General features: G+C 32.2%; 3 protein-coding genes and 1 non-coding gene across 4 annotated transcripts in view; 2 read left to right on the plus strand and 2 right to left on the minus strand.

The window, feature by feature from the left end:
• Positions 1–20,915, plus strand: part of LOC125060179 (suppressor of lurcher protein 1) — a 267,859-nt gene that overhangs the window by 153,638 nt on the left and 93,306 nt on the right. The gene's annotated exons all lie outside the window — the stretch shown is intronic.
• LOC125060183 lies at positions 10,613–13,941 on the minus strand. The gene is made up of 4 exons (XM_047664950.1): positions 13,627–13,941; positions 12,575–12,784; positions 11,685–11,879; positions 10,613–10,784 (listed from the first exon to the last, which is right to left on the minus strand). The coding sequence occupies exons 1-4, from the start codon at positions 13,732–13,734 to the stop codon at positions 10,734–10,736; spliced, it is 564 nt and encodes a 187-aa protein (XP_047520906.1). The 5' UTR covers positions 13,735–13,941; the 3' UTR covers positions 10,613–10,733.
• Positions 14,025–18,140, minus strand: LOC125060184. The gene is made up of 3 exons (XM_047664952.1): positions 18,015–18,140; positions 17,285–17,464; positions 14,025–15,018 (listed from the first exon to the last, which is right to left on the minus strand). The coding sequence occupies exons 1-3, from the start codon at positions 18,051–18,053 to the stop codon at positions 14,704–14,706; spliced, it is 534 nt and encodes a 177-aa protein (XP_047520908.1). The 5' UTR covers positions 18,054–18,140; the 3' UTR covers positions 14,025–14,703.
• LOC125060549 lies at positions 20,453–20,571 on the plus strand. Its single transcript, XR_007118877.1, has one exon. It is a non-coding gene; the product is annotated as a 5S ribosomal RNA (ribosomal RNA).

Consider the following 20,915-nt stretch of genomic DNA (forward strand, 5'->3'; position numbering starts at 1 on the left):
TAACACAGTTTTCTAACTCTCACTGCGGTTTTTGTAGCGACGGTCGTAAGTCAGGTAAGTAAAGTCAGTCGTAAAGCAGTCATTTTACGATTTGGCATTCTGATAAATAATAAACTACAAGCCCTAACTAACTCCTTATCAGAATGCCAAATCGTAAAATGACTGCTTTACGACTGATTTGAGCGCGACCGCCGCTGTGAAAACCGCAGTGTGAGTTCGGAAAGTGAGTTACAGAATCGCAAGGCTGCTTTATACGGATTCTGAGGTTAGCAGAGAGCACTCCCTAACAAATAGTATAATAATGGTATGTAGGAAAACTCAATATAGCATTCAGATTCGAATTATCGCTGTTATATGAACAAGCAGGCTTATGAGTTAGAAACTGTTTGAGACAATAATTATTTAACACTTATTGTAATAATTGCGTGGAGTCAGTAGTAATATCATAAGAAACTATCTAAATACTCTTAAGATATAACCGGGATTCTACGGGTTTCGCCATAAATAAATCTCATATCACTCATACCTGAGACACTATATACTACATAATACATATACTCAGTGCACATGTTCTATGATAGTACATTCTCTGGTAGGTATGAATAATAATAATGAAGAACTGAGTAGTGAGATCCATGTAATACCATACCATACCAATATAAAAAAAAATGTTTAAAATAAATAGATTTACTTGACTTACATGAAAATATAATATATCTCATTATATTAAATTACAATTTAGAGCGACAAGTTCTTTATGCAGTTGGTGTATCTAGGAAACTGGACCAAAATTACAAAATATTTTAGTTTTTGCTTGATTAAACACTAATTTTATTTTAAATTTGAAGCTTCTATGTCTGCTACAATTGCCTTAGAGTTTTGATGATTAGTCAGTCAATGAGTGAGGGAAAAAATTAAGAAACTTTGACTATTTATTATTCTTATAGAAATCAAATAGAATTAAATTGAAATATACCGGTGTTTACAGATTGCCTACTTGGTTTCAACAGGCTTTTGTTTTATCCTCAATAATGTTATAATGTTTCTCGAAAAGGATGGTACGGTCGTGCCGCTTTGTTGGCAGTGCCCCCAAACAGTGGCGCTACGACCCTACATGGGTATGGGTTAGCCTGACGACTGAACATGTAGTTTTTTACTTTGAACCATGCTTTGATGTTTTCCTTCACCGTACGAGTGAATGTTGATTCCCGATCAAGCCGACGCGACGCGACGTCAAGGATGAGACACGCACACTAAAGCCTCTATATACACTGCTTTTATATGTATAAATAAGTCACTTTATTATAACAAATATGACGTTAATAAATAAATAAAAACAAAAGAATATCATAACGTGGGTGAGTTTTAGTTTTATATTTGTTTATTATTACTAAAATTCAACATCCTACCGTTTCTATTTTAATTTAAGCTTTATGTAAAAAAAATAGTAGGACGTTAACTGGAAGGCAGTAGCATTATTTTTAAGCACCTCTTGAGTTAAAAATAACAGCTGTTACCATGTTTTTTATAAAACTAAAGAGTCTAAAGGTGCCAAGACGCGCTTAGGCAACATCTGGATGAAAAGAGGATTTGGTACCAAAACCAAAATAATACCGCCTCTAGTATTCCCCTTATCTTCCTGTATGGAGTAGAAACGCGTACTATCCTGGCTCGAGAAAGGATTGATGCCTTTGGGATGTGGTGTTGGAGGCGAATGCTAAGAATACCGTGGACTGCGAAGCCCACCACTACATCGATCCTGACCCAACTCCGCATACGGACTCGCCTGTCTACTATATGCCAACAGTGAATTGTATCTTGTTCGTGTGAATTGCGTGTTGTTCCCACGAGAATGTTAGTGCGTGCTCCTATTTCCCCATGCCTCCTGCTGATAGAGGACAAGTTTTGTTTTTAATTTATGTTATTATTATTAATTACTTAAGATATCATGTGAATCATGGTGTAATGGTTGCAGCTCCTTACAAACGTTGTGTAAAAAAAACATGGCGATTAAAAAGAGTGGCGGAGAGTTTCTTGCCAGTTCTTCTCTACCGTTCTACGCCCTTGTTTTGAGAACTGGCACTAAATGTAAAGTTAGAAGCATTTCATATACATTTCTTTTTTTTGACGTTGATAAGTGTACACTGTGTTACCTATATGATAAAAAGATTTTTGACTTTGACTTTATCTTATTTCGGCCATGCAATGCACAGATTCCATAAGAACCTGGAGAGACTGATCGTGGTTGTTAACACAGAAGGCAAAAGATTACGTTGCTGTTCACCAACCAGATGGATCGATCAAGTAAAAGACTCATCTCAATGACAGGCTCTGGACAGAAATCGGCGGAAACAGCTTGCCCGATCCAGATGCACAGCACAAGAATGTGGCTGCTGACTGCTCAGGCAATGCTGTAGCAAAGATCATGAGTTCTCATCCCGTCAACATTATTGGAGTATCTGCCCCCTAACTCACTAGTGGCTCAATAATAATATTTTCTTTTAAATGTTCTACATTAGGCACGGATAATTAATTCCTGACTCCTATTGTTTACTTAGGACGATTTAAAAACAAAATAACGCGAACAAAGCAACTTTTGCACTTCGATTATCAGCGTTTTTTATCGACCACGTTTTCAGGTATAAGAATTATTTTTCGATTCATTCAACTTGCAATCTTGCATTTTTATTTAACATGATATAGCAAAATAAGGTTCGAAATTGTTTAATGTTAATGTTAATGTTGTTGTTTGCTTAAATTGCGTCGAGTCACTCAATATGTATAAAAAATGTCGTCGTCTTTCTAAACAAATATAAATATAAATCTACTACTGTATGATTTATTGAAATTAGTAAATTATATTTATATGAATTGCATATTTATTTAGTAATATAGGAAAATAACGTTAAAAAAACCAATGATATTTATTTAATCTCTTTTTATGACTCTTTTACATTTCAAATTTGATTATTAATCATACTATTAAAAATAAGGATAGTATGAAATTATTATGTTTCTTTGGCTGGTTCTTTTGCTCCAATGCTATCAACCTGAAAATAAAATTTTAATGTTATTATTATTAACTATACTTATACTATGTTATTCATGTTTATTTAATTGCACGATGCGACAGTAATATGGACAACACATTTAATATAGTATGAACGATTATGAGTAAGGGTACAAGTATTTAGCTATTTGAAACATATACATAATATTTAAGTTAAGGACTTATGGGGCATATCTGTTTATGTAGTGTGTGTAAGTTTAGTATGACTAGTTTATACTTGAAAGTACTGTTTCGCTGCGAATCAAATTAAATAATTCGGTTATAACGAAAATACGGTAAACTTTGTTAATCATAATACATATATGTGTATATAAATAAAAATGAATCGCAAAATATGTCGCTAAGCTCAAAACTCGAAAACGGCTGGACTAAATCGAGTATAGTTTATATATTCCTTCAAAATCTAACGAAGGTTTTTTTGGAAAAAAGATTTTTTTTCATTTTTTAGTTTTACTTCTTAGGTTTTTATAACGGAAAAACAAACAGTATCTATGGGGTTGAGCAAAATGTTTCATATGTTAGTTGTAGCTACTAAAAAGTTAGGCTAAGTAAATTAAAGTACTCAATAAAAATACTTTCAAATAGGGACAGCCCTATTAAGTACTATGTACTGTCTGAAATAGCATTTATAAGTCGAAAATATCCGACAACTGTATCTATTGTATATCGGGAAACATAGTTGTACTCACAGCTTTCTTAAGGCTATCAATCGCATCATTAAAATTTTTCTTTATATTGTCTGGGTCAAAAGCGCTTCCCAATTGCTTATTTATGTTTTCAGCGAAATCCTGGACTTGTTTTGATAAGCTGCCTAATTGATTTGTATTTTCTGTATCACGTTTCACAAAAGCGTGGACCTGGAAAAATCAATTAAAAGTTTTTTACACATTACCACTGCATACGAAATTATGTACATGTGATTCGTTAAACATGCTAACTGTTGTATTCTTGATGACGATTAAGGATATGCTAGGACTAGCGTAGCGTTATATAAATGTAGTTGAGCAAAAACGTTCCAACTGGAATACAGAACACACTCTTAGTTCTTTGTATGTAACAAATTGTCTGACAATGTATAACTGTTTACTCTAAAGCAACACTAATATAATTCAACATTGTAAAATATACCTAAATACAAAAACATAAGATATAAAGACGAAACAAAGGAAAAATAAAATTTTGCTAATACATAGTTATAGTGTAGGGACAAATATTGGTTTCCCACTGCTTATAAGAAATTACTGATGAAGCAATTGCTTTATATCTTTCCTTAGGCATATTGACTCTAACCAATTGGATTTTGTCAGATTTGGAGAATCCAGTGACATTATGGGTTTTGGCATTATTTCTGCATCTATTTCATTGCATTTTTTCTAAAAAAGAAAAATTGATTTGCTTTTACTGTCTAAGTTAAGACGAGTCGAGTTTTATAAGTTTATCCGCACAAACAAGTGTTCAGTGCGCGTTAGTTAAGCATTGGCACTATGGGGTTCGAGCGCACCAGACAATGGACTCTTAACAAGACCATTTCTCTCAAATTAAGAGTTTCACATGTGATTATTTATTTTGATATTGTATCAAACTATAATTATAAATATTGAACCTATGGCCACGGATAAATTTCGTTTGGTTTAATATGAACAATAATTTTGTAACTATATATACATTACTTACATTATACATTAATTTGAGGTTAGTTAATGTTTTTTGTAATATTAAGTTATGTTAGCAGTAGGAAATAAAGAGCAGTTAAGACATTAAAATTATATACATTAAGTTACAATAAATTTTTCACAGATATATTATGTTATACGTAATTTTTGAGAATTAATATAGGTTTTAAATTTTAACATTTTCTTTCTAACATATAGCTTAATAGACAAATTTATAAACGCTTTCATTTGTGTTTATCCAGTTTATATAGGTTTTAAAATGTATAATTTGCATACCATGCCTACTTGGCTAATTAATATGAATACAAATTTTCATAAATAAAATTATAATCCTAATTAGATGTCATCAAAACTTTGAATAATAACAATATAAAATAAATAATAATTATAGACTTACACTGATTAGGCAAACCGCCAAAAAGATGACAATTGACTTGTTCATTTTGCTCACGAGTTTACTTGTCAACTAAAGATCATTCACTGACCACAGCGCGTTAGATGCTTCCTTTATCAAAGCGGGTATTTATGCTTATCAAGAGGTCATTTCTAAGAAAATAATTACATAGGATGTAATCATCACTAATCTTTGGCCGGAATCATTTAGTTAGACAAATAACACTGTATACTTGTTATTGTGCTTAACAATGAGTATATTGATAAAAAAATCAGATGTGACTTCTAACTCAGTAATATATGACCCTTAAGGGGAAACACATACTTAATTATATGTACACAAAAAATGTATAGAAAAATTAAATGAGACTTTACTTATAATAATCAATTGTTTATGCGACCGCAAAACAATATTGTATCACTTGCATTTAACTAGAGCTTATGTGCAGTATACCATGGGACCGGGATAATCTAAAAATGTTATATTTGTATTCTAGAAAAGCATTTTTGATAATTCAAAATATAACATACATAAAAAATTAACTCCCCCTTCAGAAATGCGTATACCTCAAACTCTATTAACATGAAACTGAGATAGTTTCCTATCATGATTCACGTTAACTATTATGATTTGACTTGATTTGAAACAGGTAAAGTAATACTTGTGGGTAAAATTGTGGACAAACATACACACCCTTACGACATTAGTTCACGTACTTGTAAGTCTTAACAGATCATTTAAGTGAAATATTATTCAACCCCGACAAGAACACCAACTTTCGTCTTTTGAAGTCGCTTAGACAACAAAAAAACGTTAAATCGTTAAAACGATTCGTAATGCGGAAATACTCAATTTTTGTAATTTCTTACACTGATTTAAGATTTTTTGCGATAGATGTTATTTCCGCTTACCGCTGGTTTTGTCCTCAAGGTGTTTTTAAAACTGTTTGAATAACATTTGATGTGCAAGTTGCCCCATCATTAATTTGCACTTATATATTCGTCGTGAAAATGGCTTTTACTCATCCCCCACCACACAGACATTATCTGGGTATGTGTGACTCAACTCATTCTAGATGACCCTTCTACTACTCAAAGATCCGGGTGGCCTATACCCACTAAAACCCCTGTAAACCACTACACTGCCGCACTCAGAGGCTCGCAGATTCGCAGAATTAATTTGCTATATTCGTGATTCAGGTTTAAAATTAAAATATCTATATTCTGAATCTATTTATATCTTTTTACTGTTGCAAATTACATCCTCTAAACATATTGTCAGCTCAATCTTCTGCACCTATCAACATTCAACATAAAGTAAAAATATAATTTATTATCATCTACATTATCGTGTTTGACGTATTTCCCCTATTTTCCTTATTTTATTAAGATAAAAACGTATATTTGAGGGTTATTAGCCGCAATGTTTTTATCAAACGTTAAACAATGATAGACTGCTAATTTTATTATTTATGACGAAATATGTAATAATACTTATGTTATTAGCTCGTTTGTTGGTTCTTCGTCTATTCATCATTAATTAAGTACTTGATAAAAATGATTTATTAACGATTGTAGCTGACTTCAATCGCTAGGCAAACATAATCAATAATACTATTGAATATATTACTAATATGTAAATACTATATTTATTTTGATTCCTAGAAACAGGACTTCTTTAATATGACTTGTGTAACGAACTTATGAACTATTTATTTTGGTTGAAATGTTAGTAATCCTTGCCCATGAGCGGATTTATTTAACAAAAGCTAGAAACTAATATCACGGGACTTATAAGATTATATTATTGTATTGACATTCTTTGTTGTATTGAGCCATTGAAGCTTGCCGAAGACCTTGACAGCTAATTGTCCAAAACCTAAGCTAATTCAGTCTGCAAACCAACACGACCTTCAGCAATGAAAACTGCAACATATATATCGTGTTTATCCAATAATCCTAAAAAACGGTAACAATTTATTTTCACTGGAAATTGACACGAGAATACCTAAACGCATCGAAATTAAGCGAACAACGGATGTGATATGTGAGTTTAAAAAATATTTATTTTACCTCAAAGTGACATTGACTAAAATGAAAATTGCACCTTTGATGGTCACGAGCAATTCTAGTGTAGCCTTTGTTCTGTGATTGAATTGTCAAAACCGCATTCGCTACAAAATGTACTGTGGGAATTTATATGATTTTATCTAAATTACAGACTTAGGTGGCTCGGTAATGACTAATACAGTCGAGTATATTTTCTTATCGTAATTAAATTATTCTTTTTTTAAGCTATTGCATAGATTTTACCGCAGGCTTTGAGCGCGGCGACCGAATCAAGAAATTCCGTAACGAAAAAGCCTAACACACCATGACGTATATAGGTGCGGCCAATACGCATTAGAGCGGGACAGAACGCATACTGCGTATTCACATCTCTCTGACAAGATCGGTGCAGCCGGTGCGCGTTAGAGTGAGACAGACTATAAAGGCGAGTTAGTCTGAGTCTGGTAGAGTGGTAGATTGAATTATTTTATCAAAGAAAAAAAAACTGCATAAATAAATAATTATAATTGCATAAGTTAAAAAAAAATGCAATAGCTTTACCGCGGCAGTCCCCGAGTGCCACACGTTTTTTGGTTATTATTTTTGTAAGTTCTACCCTTCTACCTACCTAACTTTATTATATTCGTTGATACTGTACCACTTTATGCATTACGATGTAGCTGCCTGTGGTAATAATGATATTACTACTTTTAAAGATTCTACTACTACCACTACATAAATATTATTGATACAAATTCGTGGGGTGGTTTATGTCTATAAATATTGTTTCCATTATGACACACTATTCATTGTTGTTATAAATTTGTATAAGTCGCTGGAAAATTAACCCAGCACCTCTATTAAACCACCAAGCCAAGGGCGGTATAAAAATATATGATAATTTAAACGACTTTTCACCTACATAAGTCGTGGGTACTACACGAAACAGAATGCCCAGAGGCTGTTCAAGAAAGTTTCAACACCAATGATTTCTACTGCAAATGCCGAGTGGAAATTACCGTGGCCAGTATTTATTCGTGTTAAGACAGTGAAACCCTTATCTAAGATCTAGGAGAGCCCTCACCTTTTAATTAAACTTCTATCGGAATGTTTGTGAAAGGAAAAGCATGTCTTGAGGCAGTTTTTTCCGTTAAAATTTCTTCTTTAATGTTTGTAGAAAAGTTCAAGGGTTAAATAAGATTAAGATTATATTAGATTATTTGATCTAAGTCGTAAATCGTAAAGACATTGAAACAATGATTTGGCTATTTAATTTTTAGTCTATTATACCTATTTAAAATAATCTTCGGCCTGTAATAGAAATAAATCATAAGTTTGTGTGACTATTTGAAAGTGTTTTTGGTAAGGAATAAATCAAGGAGATTTAAGTGATAAACTTCGAGAATGTTCTCAAGTTTAATGAAATCTAATCTTTAATGAGAATCAAAGCATCATGGAGACTGGGATTTTAAGACATTTACACTTACATCTTTACTGAAAAACTTTTTAAATAAAACCACGTACACGGCAACAAACGCGGTAATTCCTCGTTAGAATATAAAGAGGTGGACCGTAAGCCCCATACCTCATTGGGACACTGCGGTGATCAGACTGAATATATACATATATTATATATATTATAGAGTCGATATTTGTATTACATATACATATATTATGTAAGATACTTACTGATACATACTTTGTAAGATAGCCGGTAGCCGATAGTTATCTATTACTTATATCGTACATAAGTAAGTCATTGTAGAATAAATTTTATCAGAAGTTACGACGTTCTTACAATACAGCTATTGAAAGGTTATTGAACCCATAAAGCGCTTCAATTTGATATCATTTATTACCAATTACGACTCGGATGTAAAGTCAACTCAATTCTTAATATTTCTTCTAAGTGGAACTAAATACTATGTGTTGTTGCTTAGCTGAAAATTTTGTCATGCCAGTAACATCGTACCGCCTAGCAGTCGATTCTTTATTTTTTTAAATATTTATTCTGGTATTCGGGACACCGGTCTAGCTAGTAAGATAAAAAAAGAAAGTTGATAAGACAACAAATACATTATGTCAAAAAATAAAAATTTACCTTCCCGGAACCCCTCCACTAACACTTGAACTTTATGATATGGTATTAAAGTTCAAATTTACTTTTAAGTATTATTACGAATCTTTTGTGTGGGAATATAGAAAAGTGTTGTTTTTAGACTTTTTCACTAATTTTTTTTTATTTTTCTCTCGTATGAACCATCCTCATACTTCAAGGAATATTATACAAAAAAAACAGAAAAATCGGTCAAGCCGTTTTCATGTTATGTCGTGACAACGGAAAATGGGTTTCATTTTTATATATATAGATAAATCAGTCGCCCAACAATACAGTTATAAAAAATAATGAGATGATAGAAATATTAATGTTTAAAAGTATCAGAAATAAAAGATTTTTTTTATTTTAGTATAACAAATAGTTTCTTATTAGGCACCGTCGAAAACCTGCAATTACTCCTGTATAAACCATGGTACGTCTCCATCACACATCATCTTTATCACAATTTTATTCATGTGTAAACTCCCTTATTTATCAAAACTATATAAGTACCATTACACTGCAATTAGGGTATTCATTGTTTATCATATTGTTCTTATATAAAATACAGTTCAATGCTTTAGTTAAGTAAATCATGTTTCCGGATAAGAGATTTTTGATGGTTTTAATTTCCGGTTTGGTTATGAAATGGAAATTTCAATTGAGGATGAGATTAATGTCTATAAATTATAAAAATCGCTTTTTAAAGAATAGACTACGTTGAAATACCTTTTTAAATAAAGTGACAAACCTTATTCCCATTGTAAAATTATGACCACGGTTAATTTCTTTGCTGTTATCCAGTTTACGTATACGTTTTATTGTAATATAGTTTAACAATACCTTTTATAAGAATTGTGTATATTTTAATAATTTCCCGAAAACTAAATGAATATAAAAAAATATTAAATAAAATTGTTAATATCACAAATATATGTTTTTCGGATATCAGGTATAACATTAATTAAAATCGTTTCAAAGTGATATTAATCTAGAATAAAACAAACCATATCCGCTTGGATGAAGATTTCCACTCTAAAACTAACTCATTGAAATTTTCAATTAGCTAAAAACCTTTGTTGTAGAACTGAATTTATCAACTATATTGTATTTAAGCTTTCCAACAATTGTACTATGCAGTAATAAATATGCACCAAATGATTCTTTACTATTAACCTGTGCAATTAATAATTACTATATATAAAGGATCATCACGAACTACCAAGTATAAGACGAATAAATCACAATCTATTAAGGCACAGAAATCTATAAAGAAAACAGATCTGAGGCCAAAACTGAATATTGTAGAGATAAGAGAATAAATTCAGATTCAGACGTGCAAAAAACATTTTATTAGACAATCACTACTTATAACACAAAGACAATATTTCTACTTTGTATTTACAAATAGCATGAGTTCAAGTGAAACAATTGATTTATGTATAATATATTACTCTTGATCCTGTGGTTTTCTTTCCCTAGTTGTAGTTAGTACATCAACCTAGAAAACAAAAAATAGATTAGTAAAATAAGTTGAGCATATTTTGCTATTATTGCAAGAATACCTGTTATTGTTCAAGTTAAAGAAGTCGCAACATTGTAACCAAAAGATTAAACCTGTATCGTGATCATTTGTTTTTTTTTGTCTAATAGATAAGTAGGTATTCAGTCGTCTATGCCTGAAACTCCTCGACGACTTTTTGGTTCTAAAGCATGCTGTTTTCCTCACGATGTCCCTTCACCGTAAGATTGAGTGTAAAATGCGCACAACGCGAACACAGAAACTCCATTGGCGCACACTCGGGTATCGAACCTACAACCTCAGGGAAGAGAATCACACGCTGAAGCCACTAAGCCATCACTGCTATATTATATTGAACACCAAAATATTTTTTATGATGCATGTTAGAAGTATCTGCGGTGGTATAGTGCACACCTATAAACCGTTGGCATTCCCTGACAAAGGATCCTAATCAATGACTATGATTTTATTTCAATATCTGTAGCGCTGATATTACAAAATTGGATTTACGTAGTAGGAAAACTTGAAATCGGAATCGCTAATCGCATGATGACCAAGATAGCCTTACAGATATGAAATAGTAGAACCACCACCTTTGTGGAACCAATAGCCAGTAGAGGAATGTTCTATCCACACAACTCCACCAGTGTTGGCAACACACCCGCAAGCCCTCTGCCGTTGCAGTTGCCCATGGGCGGCGATTAGGACTTTCATCAATGTACAAAAAAGTTAAACAAGTACTGTTTGCTCTTCTTTCATAAGGAAATCCTGACTACTTTTATACCATAAGGATGAATAAACGAACTTCGGGATATTATTGAAAAGTGCTATGCACAATGCTTCCAAATACAAGAGTTTCATTATATTAATAGCAATTACCACTCTAGTAAGTTTTCCCAAATGCTCTTCAACGTTATGGAACAGTGGTTGCAGCTTCGTCTCTGTAACGTCATCCACTATCTCGGTCAAGGTTTGGCGAACACAATTTCTAAATTCCTTTATATCATGCTGGAAGATGTCCCATGTGATTGGGGTCTTGTCTTTGCTATAACGCTCATATTTTGGACCTTCGGGCTGTAATTAAAAATTATTATTATTTAAGAAATAAAACTATCAGACCGTTCGAATTGTTATTGATTTGAAAGTGGAGATTTGTTTGGTTCTTAAGTTTTATGATTTAGTTTTGTAAGTACTTAGTTAACCTACAGTGCTTCATTTTAATTACATTTAATCTTAAATAATGTTAATATATAGAGAAAAAAATTGTTGAATCACCTTATAAAAGAAAATACATTTAAGAGATAGACTGCTTTACTGCGCCGGGCATTGCGCTGACTCAAAATTAAAGACTTTCCTCTATTTTTATCTCTTAAAATATATTTCCACGCGAACATAGCGTAATTAAATTAATAGCTGACATTAAATAAACCTGCGTTTTTACTTAAAACTCTTTAACAGGAATCTTAGAGTTCGCGCTTTCCTCACACATCGTATAAATCTAATTGCACCATAATTACGAGTTTAGTACTTAAGGAACGGCTTTTAGACTTATATTTTTTTTGTATAAATAATTTCAAATTATTATTTTATCCCATTAGCCTAAAACTAACCCTTCGGGAAGATTGACTTAAGTAATATATAGCCCTGCTTATATTGGTCATAGTCCCATCGTGACCCCGACAACATAGACTGCTGAATGTCGTTAGCAAGATGGAAGGCAAAAAAAAAACAATAATAGCTGCTGCTACATTGACCTATTCCAACCTTACCTCATATCTTCGAATTTTGTTCCATGAGTGTTCGAAAAAGCTAAGTAAAGGCTGCAAATGCTCGTTTTTGACAATATTGACAGTATTTGACAGAGTTTCACCGTAACAGTACTTGACTCTCTCAATAATGCCGTACGAGGTTTCTGCGTTCGACACCTCTTCCGCCCCTTCTACCTCAGCGACCACATCTCGCTTCGCGAATGCATTTACCTGTAACATTATCCTTTATCTAATATATAAAATTCTCGTGTCGCGGTGTTTGTGGTTAAACTCCTCCGAAACCGCTCGACCGATTCTCATGAAATTTTTTGTGCATATTGGGTATGTCTGAGAATCGGACAACATCTATTTTTCATTCCCCTAAATGTTAAGGGTAGTCCACCCCTAAATATTTTATTTTTAGATGTTTTTTTTCTGTTTTTATTTTTTTATGATACCGCATTAAAAAATACATACAACCCCTAACTTTCACCCCTCTCCGATCAACCCCTATTTTTTTTATTATAAATGATATACATGGCAAAACGACGTTTGCCCGGTCAGCTAGTAATTAATAAAATGATAAATTTGGCATCTAAAATATAAATATATAGTCTACATAATACAGATATTTATGTACACTTATACTAACTAATTATGAAAGAATCTATTCCATAAAGTTTTCGTATTAGTCATCGATAAAGTTTAAGCAATGTTAGACAAATATCTTCACTGTTGTGTTTGTATGGTCGTGAATTCGATAGAGGTGAAAAAATTGTGTCCAGAGGGTTTAGTCAATATGCCTCAACAGTTGTGTATGTAGAAAGTCGTAAACTAAATTTGTATGAAAATTTGTCGACACGAACTGTACTTTTCATACACATTAAGTTTTCGACTTTCTACAAACACTACTGTTAAGGGATCTTAACTAAACCCTCAGTTCACGTGCTTGATGATGCCAGAAAAAGCAAAAATATATATATAGTAAGCAAAAAACGCAATCAACTGCAGGTACAATGCAGCAATTCAAATATAAATTACTGTATTAAAATCTGGTATAAAGCTATACTCACATTCGCAATAATCAAAACACTGAACAATAAACAAATCCTAGTATCCATTTTGCTGCCTAATATTAAAATGCAAATATTTTCGTGTTTTCGCAGCCTTATGTAGTTCATTGCTATAAATTATTCATAACAAAGATATATAGTTCATTAATAAATAAAACGCATTTTAGCTCGCGTAACCGCAGATTGCCCACAAAATGCGGTTGTTAAAACCACGTTCAGCCTACAAAACTATTTTGGATTATTAATAATCCTTATATTTAGCATAATTTTCGAATTTTATAATCATATAATTCATAAAAAACAACTACAAAATCACTACAGTGTGTTAAATAACAGTCTTCTTAAATCTTTTAATTATAAAAATAAGGTATAATAATATAATAATATATAATAATATATAATTACGTAGTAGTTTTTATTTCAAGAATACGGCAAAATTTCCTTGACGATATTTTTTCCGAGACACCAATAAAGACTATGTTTGTTTTTATTTATTTATTTCTTTACACAAAGCGCTAAATTTATACAATTTTATATCATATACTATGTGTATAGTATTGACTAATTACAAAATTTAGATAAGTCCTAAGGATTCAATTAGTTTCATCATACATTTGATTAAATAATTTTTTCATGGCCAAGTATTTAGATGCAATTACATTAGAAAAAAAAACAGATATTGCAATGTAATATGTACATTTTTTTTTTAAGTTTAAGCGTATCGTACAATTATTTTGTTTTCTTGTATGACATAACCAATGCACGTATAATTCAGTTCCATTACACATAGAAGCAAGTCCTTTAAGGATGCAACAATACTGAACAACATATGACCACGATATCAATAAATTACAATGTATGTATAATTTAAGTGAAGACAAAAGATGAAATACTATTAATAAAATACAACGATAGAAAAAATTATTTCAGAAGAAATACATTTTACGTCACGAAACGTCAAGACAGATTTTACTATATCAAAGTTAATCAATGTTAAATTTTGGTAAATATAAACTAGTATGGCTTATTTAAATGGGTGACACCCGCATACAAAATATCATTATCTATTATAACTCATTACACTTGTTCTACAACTGGTCCGACTGCATCACTTTCTGCTGGATTGAAATTTTCAACTGCCGATTCTGGTTCATCATCATTTGCACTGACTATCTCTGGGTTTGCGTTAGCCGAAGGATTTTCGGATTCTTGCGCTTGGTTTTCAGCAGCTTCAAGATTACTTTCAAGTAAACTTTCTTCTGGAAAATCTAGAGGATTATCTTGTGGTAATTGCGGGTTCAAGATCGTTGGATTGTGGTCTGGAACTAGTTGTAGAATCATTTGATCTTCACAACTACTGTCTTTGTCATCACTGACGCTGTCCGTATCGAACTAAAATAAAATTGTTGGATATTAGTACTGCGATTTAAAACTTAATTTAAAATGGATCTTTATTTATTAGTATGAAATTTGAGTCCCGAAAAAAAAATAAGATCCAAAATTTACTGAAAGTGAAATGGGTCCACTATTTCACATAAGTGTTACAAAATTAGTATTAATAGAATAATTCATATATGTTACGTGTATTATAATCACAACACCTTTAATTTTTTCGTATACTTCTGCATAAGATATAATTAACAGAATATTAATTATTAACTCTGCTTATAATAAAAGAAACAACATATCTTAACTTGGCCTTATTTAACGTTTAATTATCGTAATTATTAAACACGATTTAAACGTATTTTTTACTGAATCATATTAGCAGCCAGTAAATCTCTCCTACGTATAGTTATAATGTGGTATCGATGCAATGCCAATCGGTGCGCATAATTAATTATACTTATATCCTATTTATTAAGATTGTGATAATAAAATTCGTTCAAATGTGTGCGATAAAGTTTTCTTTTAAATATTAATATTTTAGATGATTATATGTTACGGATATCTTAAACATAAGCAAACTTTTTTCAAAAGTCTTAGTTATCGTTATATAGATTATTTTTATAATAACTATCGTAATCTTAGGTTTAACCTTAGAGAGCGTCTCCATAATATTTTGCACACCTTAAGTATCCTACTGAACTATCCTATTGAGTAGATATCGTAATAGAAAAGTTAGTACATTTTTGAATGGAAAACCTAAGACCCGCTTTGTGTGCGTATTTGACACTAAACAGTAGCGCAAACATTAATCGTTCGAATGGAATACGTGAACAATACAACTTGTATAAAAAGTACTTTTGAACTCTAGAAAACTACAATTATGGTTTTAACGTTTACGAAGAATTGACGAACCTATCGTAACCTCGAATTTTAACAAACTCAAAACTTATGGGCCGTTTTCAAAAATTCCTTCACCATTAGAATGCCACTTTATCCCAACATGGGCTATATTTATTTTCAAGATAAGCGAAGCCGGGCAGGCCGCAGTCTTAAAGTAAACATAGGCCGAGAGCGTGGTATTTGTGTTAAGTAAGGGTTTACAAGCCACTTGGCAGATGCACTCTGTAGCAAGAGGAGCAATACAAACCTCGTTGAGCAAATATTTAACTTAGTTCCAAGTTACAATATACAAGTGGTATTAAGTTCTAAGTACGTACAATCTTGAACTGTTTGTCTTATTTTGTTATATATAACATTCGTATACCTATTGTGAAATGTACGTATATGTCAAATTACTTGTTTTATATGTTAATACTTTTATTTATCATCAAAACTACTCACCAATTACATTAGAATTCTAAAAAATCCTTTAATATTTCGAGACGTGCTACTTCCTAGTACACGGAGAACAATTTTTTTAATTAGTTGCCTGTCTACACAAATGACAGGCAACTAATTAAAAAATCATATTTCAAAACAAAGGTACTTTTTCAGACCCTTCTTTGTAACTTTAATCCTATTATTAGATTCCGGACAAAATTTAATTTAAAACACGAACAAAAAGTAGATTATTTTTTGGATCTATTTATAATTAATTTGACCTACCAAAAATACATAAAGTATACATACAAAACCATACAAAAAATATTTGACATAAGTAAAAAATGTCAAATGGAAATAATTTAAAATTTTCGCTAGACTTAAGTTTGATGCTTTACAAAGCAACTTTTTGTGTACGAAGATATAATTATATAGTGTCATACATGAAAGTTAACTAAAAAAAACGACGGGTTGCACTCCGGGAGTGCCGGCAGAAATGAAAAACTTGAATATTAACGTTGTGCATTTTTGATATTTTTGAATAGTTAGGGAATAATTTTGCTGGAATTGCTTTAATTATCAGTATAAAAGTACTATCATTTATGTGGTAGAATACAATATATTTATTTATTGCGCTATCGTACACAAACATGACAATTTATATTACATTAAATACGCCGCGCCAGCTGTCTACTCTCCATCCGTCTTACGAATTTTCGATCAGGTCACGTGTCCTGACGCGAGTTTAACATTTTTTACCCATTCCAAAACAGTGTACAACGCCGCTACAGAAGTTTTTACTTCAAAAACTTTCTTTAATACCTCTTGTAATTGTAAAAGACACGAGTACTAATTACACATTACGTTAGTATGTAACTAGCTGTAACTAATTGTAAGCTAGTTACATGAAGAATAAGCCAACCTAGATAATGTACATTTTATCACTTACCATAAAATTTAAAAAGGGCATCAGTGCCTGCATGTCTGCATTGATTTCGTCTTCAATGTTTTCAATTTCCGACAGAATCGGTCCCAAGTGGTAATCACTAGATGATGAGGTATTTGCCACGAACAAATGCAACGCATCTGATCCAGTACTTACCGCCTGATCAGCCGGTCTACATTGTACCTGAAATTTTGAATGAAGTTTCCAGGGACCGTTATAGAGTTGGAATAAATCAAATATTCCTATGAAACTTGAAAAAGAAGATGGCCGTACGATAGTAATGTAAAAACAATTCATACTTTTAGCGCGAAACTTATAGTCTATGGCATTTTTCAATAAACTGTGCACGCGTCCGCTTTGTGTGTTTGGATTTTTAAGTTACGTTGACCGTTTACTTCATAGGATCAGTATAAGAAATTAGATAAATGTATGAAACTGTACGTAACAAGATATTAAGTATCTCGTGAGTTTCTATACACGTTAGGTTAACGGTTGTTCCAACCATTTTTATAATTTATTTGCTCTTAGAAAACCAATTATTACATCGATAAAGACGATATACAGCCCTGCGATTCTGTAACTCACTTTTCGAACTCACACAGCGGTTTTCGCATCGGCGGTCGCTCTCAGATCAGTCGTGAAGCAGTCATTTTATAATTTGGCGTTGTGTGATTTCGAAAAGTGAGTTACAGAATCGCAAGGCAATATAGAAATGTAAACACAAAAATCTTACTTGGTGCAAGACTGCCAAACTCAATAAAAAACCCAACATTTTGAACCACTTCTAAGAAATATGTACTTAGACTAACACATATATTCTATGCACCTGCTTAAATAGATATATTTTGTTATTGTCACTCAAAACAGTGCATTTGTCACGTTCTCAGTTGTTATCAATTTTTTCAAACCGATTTAGTTGTTTACTAACATGACATACTTTATTCAATAAAGGTTTAAATAATAATAATGCTTCAGTACCAGTTGTAGTAAGTATATAATGATCAACCTGAAACTTTCTTTATTTATTTATTCAAGTACACCACATCATATATATTATATACATTTTCTCCAAAATAGAGAAGAAGAAAAATGAATTTGTCGTACAAATAGTTTTTACTTAGTTATTATCTAACTATTAATACTTATTCGCCTCGCCTACTGTGGATTAGGCGCCTGATAGATACTAATTGATCAACCTACTACCGAATATATCGAGCTCTGAATAAGTAGCATTAAATCTGATGTATTCGTGAAGAATTCGAACGAGAGGCAGGTTTATCTGGGCAGAAATCACGCAAAACGGCAAAAAATATTTCTTTCTAATATTAAACTCAATACAAGTGTCATAGCTGCCTTGTAGGGGAGTCTAAAGACCTAATTTGGGTTCTTAATTTTATATGAGTTGCCTGGGCATGCAAATTAAAATCTTTAGCTGGTCCGATCGATATTTTGCAATGCACCTTTCGATATTTCTTTCTATGTTCAGAATTAAAACATCGTTGTACGGTGAAGATGCATGTCGGCTGCACAGCTGGTATTTGCTAATACATAATATCAATTTTTAAGTCGGGAAGAAAATTATATGTATGCCTGTTTTTATAGCTTTTTAATTTCGCGGCTTTTTTTTAAATAATCAATCTGAATGTACCACTTTCTTTGCAAATAAACGATTAATTATTATTATGATCGTACATAGACAACTACTACCCCATTTTGTGGAGTATCCCCACCGTATAGTCGTATGATGTATATTTTTAAAGTATCTTTACATAATTATGTCATAAGAATATCAGATATCATTTGGTCTTGTCATATTATCAACATAACCAAAAGTGCTGAATCAAATTTCTCGCGTGTCAATTTGGATTTTACTATATTTTCTAGCCGTTAGATACTATATAATATATAAATATAATACCCCAATGGGTAAGATTCATTTTTGCATACGAAAGTCTAAGGGTCTGTTTTACAATGTACGGATAAGTTCTACATAAGTTCCAAATTAGCTATTTATTACTTATTGGTAGGATAAACACTATTGTTGCGTTTCACGACTGTCAGATAGCGCTATTCGTCACATAAAGTCCATCATAAGTTATGAGTCCGGGGAATGTCAAATAGCACAATTTATCTTACAAATAATTTATGTGTTGCATAGCTATTTGGTACTTTATCCATACATAGTGAAACAGACCCTTAGTCTAACGTCATATAAGATAGATATTCCACCTACATGACAATCACGTGTTATAAGTGCAAAGTTCACATTTGATAAGACCTTGACTCATGCTTGATATCAAATAACATATTAGTATTTAACATTAATTAAAAATATTTATTCATCAAGAAGAAATTACGTACTAGATTTATACACTAAGGGAAATATTTCACAGTTATTAAATGCATTTTAACCCCGAAGGTAATTCAGTAGTTTACTTTGACAGATTGCATAGTAATAGATGTTTGCTGAAGCGATATATTCCTATTGTTTCAACGGTATTTCAAAATCACGGCCTTGACCTAGTTAATACAGATTTTTATAGACCCTTCATGAGTGAATTGAATTTGATATATTTTTCAATGGTTGTTAGTAAAATTCTGATTGTACGCTCCTGGGCCTTTGGGTAAAACCTAAATTTAGCGTAAAAGACGGGGGTATGTAAAATCCAATTTGTATTTGACGGGAGTCATACTTAGCGCTAAGTAGTGACTCTGAGTTCTACTATTAATGGTTAACACAGAAACTCTTTTCTATCTTGTTCAAACAGCTGATTGCCTTAATAATAGCCGCTGATTTTTGGAACGAAGTTCCTTATCGCGCGTTGTGAAAGGGGGCTAGACGGAAAAAATTCTTACGAAAAGTTGTCACGACACTTTTTTGCTATTTGCTTTTGTAATACACCGGTTCTCGTCCGATCACCGAAGTTAAGCAACGTCGGGCGAGGTCAGTACTTGGATGGGGGACCGCCTGAGAACACCTCGTGATGTTGGCTTTTTTTTGTAGGGATAAGAAATGAAAATTATTTTTGGAATCACTTAACTAAATTAGTCTTGTTGGAACGAAGTTATCGAGCGTTGCGAAAGGGGGCTAGACGGAATAAATTAAGACCAAGAGCTGTAACGACACTTTTTGCTATAGTTGTTATATTTTACATTTTCGATTTAGCTATCGCCAACGTCCATACCACGTTGAATACACCGGTTCTCGTCCGATCACCGAAGTTAAGCAACGTCGGGCGAGGTCAGTACTTGGATGGGTGACCGCCTGGGAACACCTCGTGATGTTGGCTTTTTTTTTTTACTGTTATGATACCAATTAACATATAAATTAATCGAAAGGAATTTCGATCCATCCGGGTGTCCCTTGACACCTCTAAAGTTTTTTTAAAATTAAATATGAAGTTACGGGAACTAACACACCTAATTCATCAGAGTTAAATTCTAACCTTACAAATTACATAGTATAGAAATGGTACGGTATGTAATAAAATCTTGATTTGAAGGCACATAAAACACAAGAACTAAGTTCTATAAGTACATTTTTACACGAAAAAGCCCTATCCTAATGGAGTGGAAGAAATAATTCTTACGAGAATTTTTTCGACACAAATGTTACTTAAATTGATTTCCAATA

This window comes from Pieris napi, chromosome 21 (assembly GCF_905475465.1).
Source record: "Pieris napi chromosome 21, ilPieNapi1.2, whole genome shotgun sequence".
Lineage (NCBI taxonomy): Eukaryota > Metazoa > Arthropoda > Insecta > Lepidoptera > Pieridae > Pieris > Pieris napi.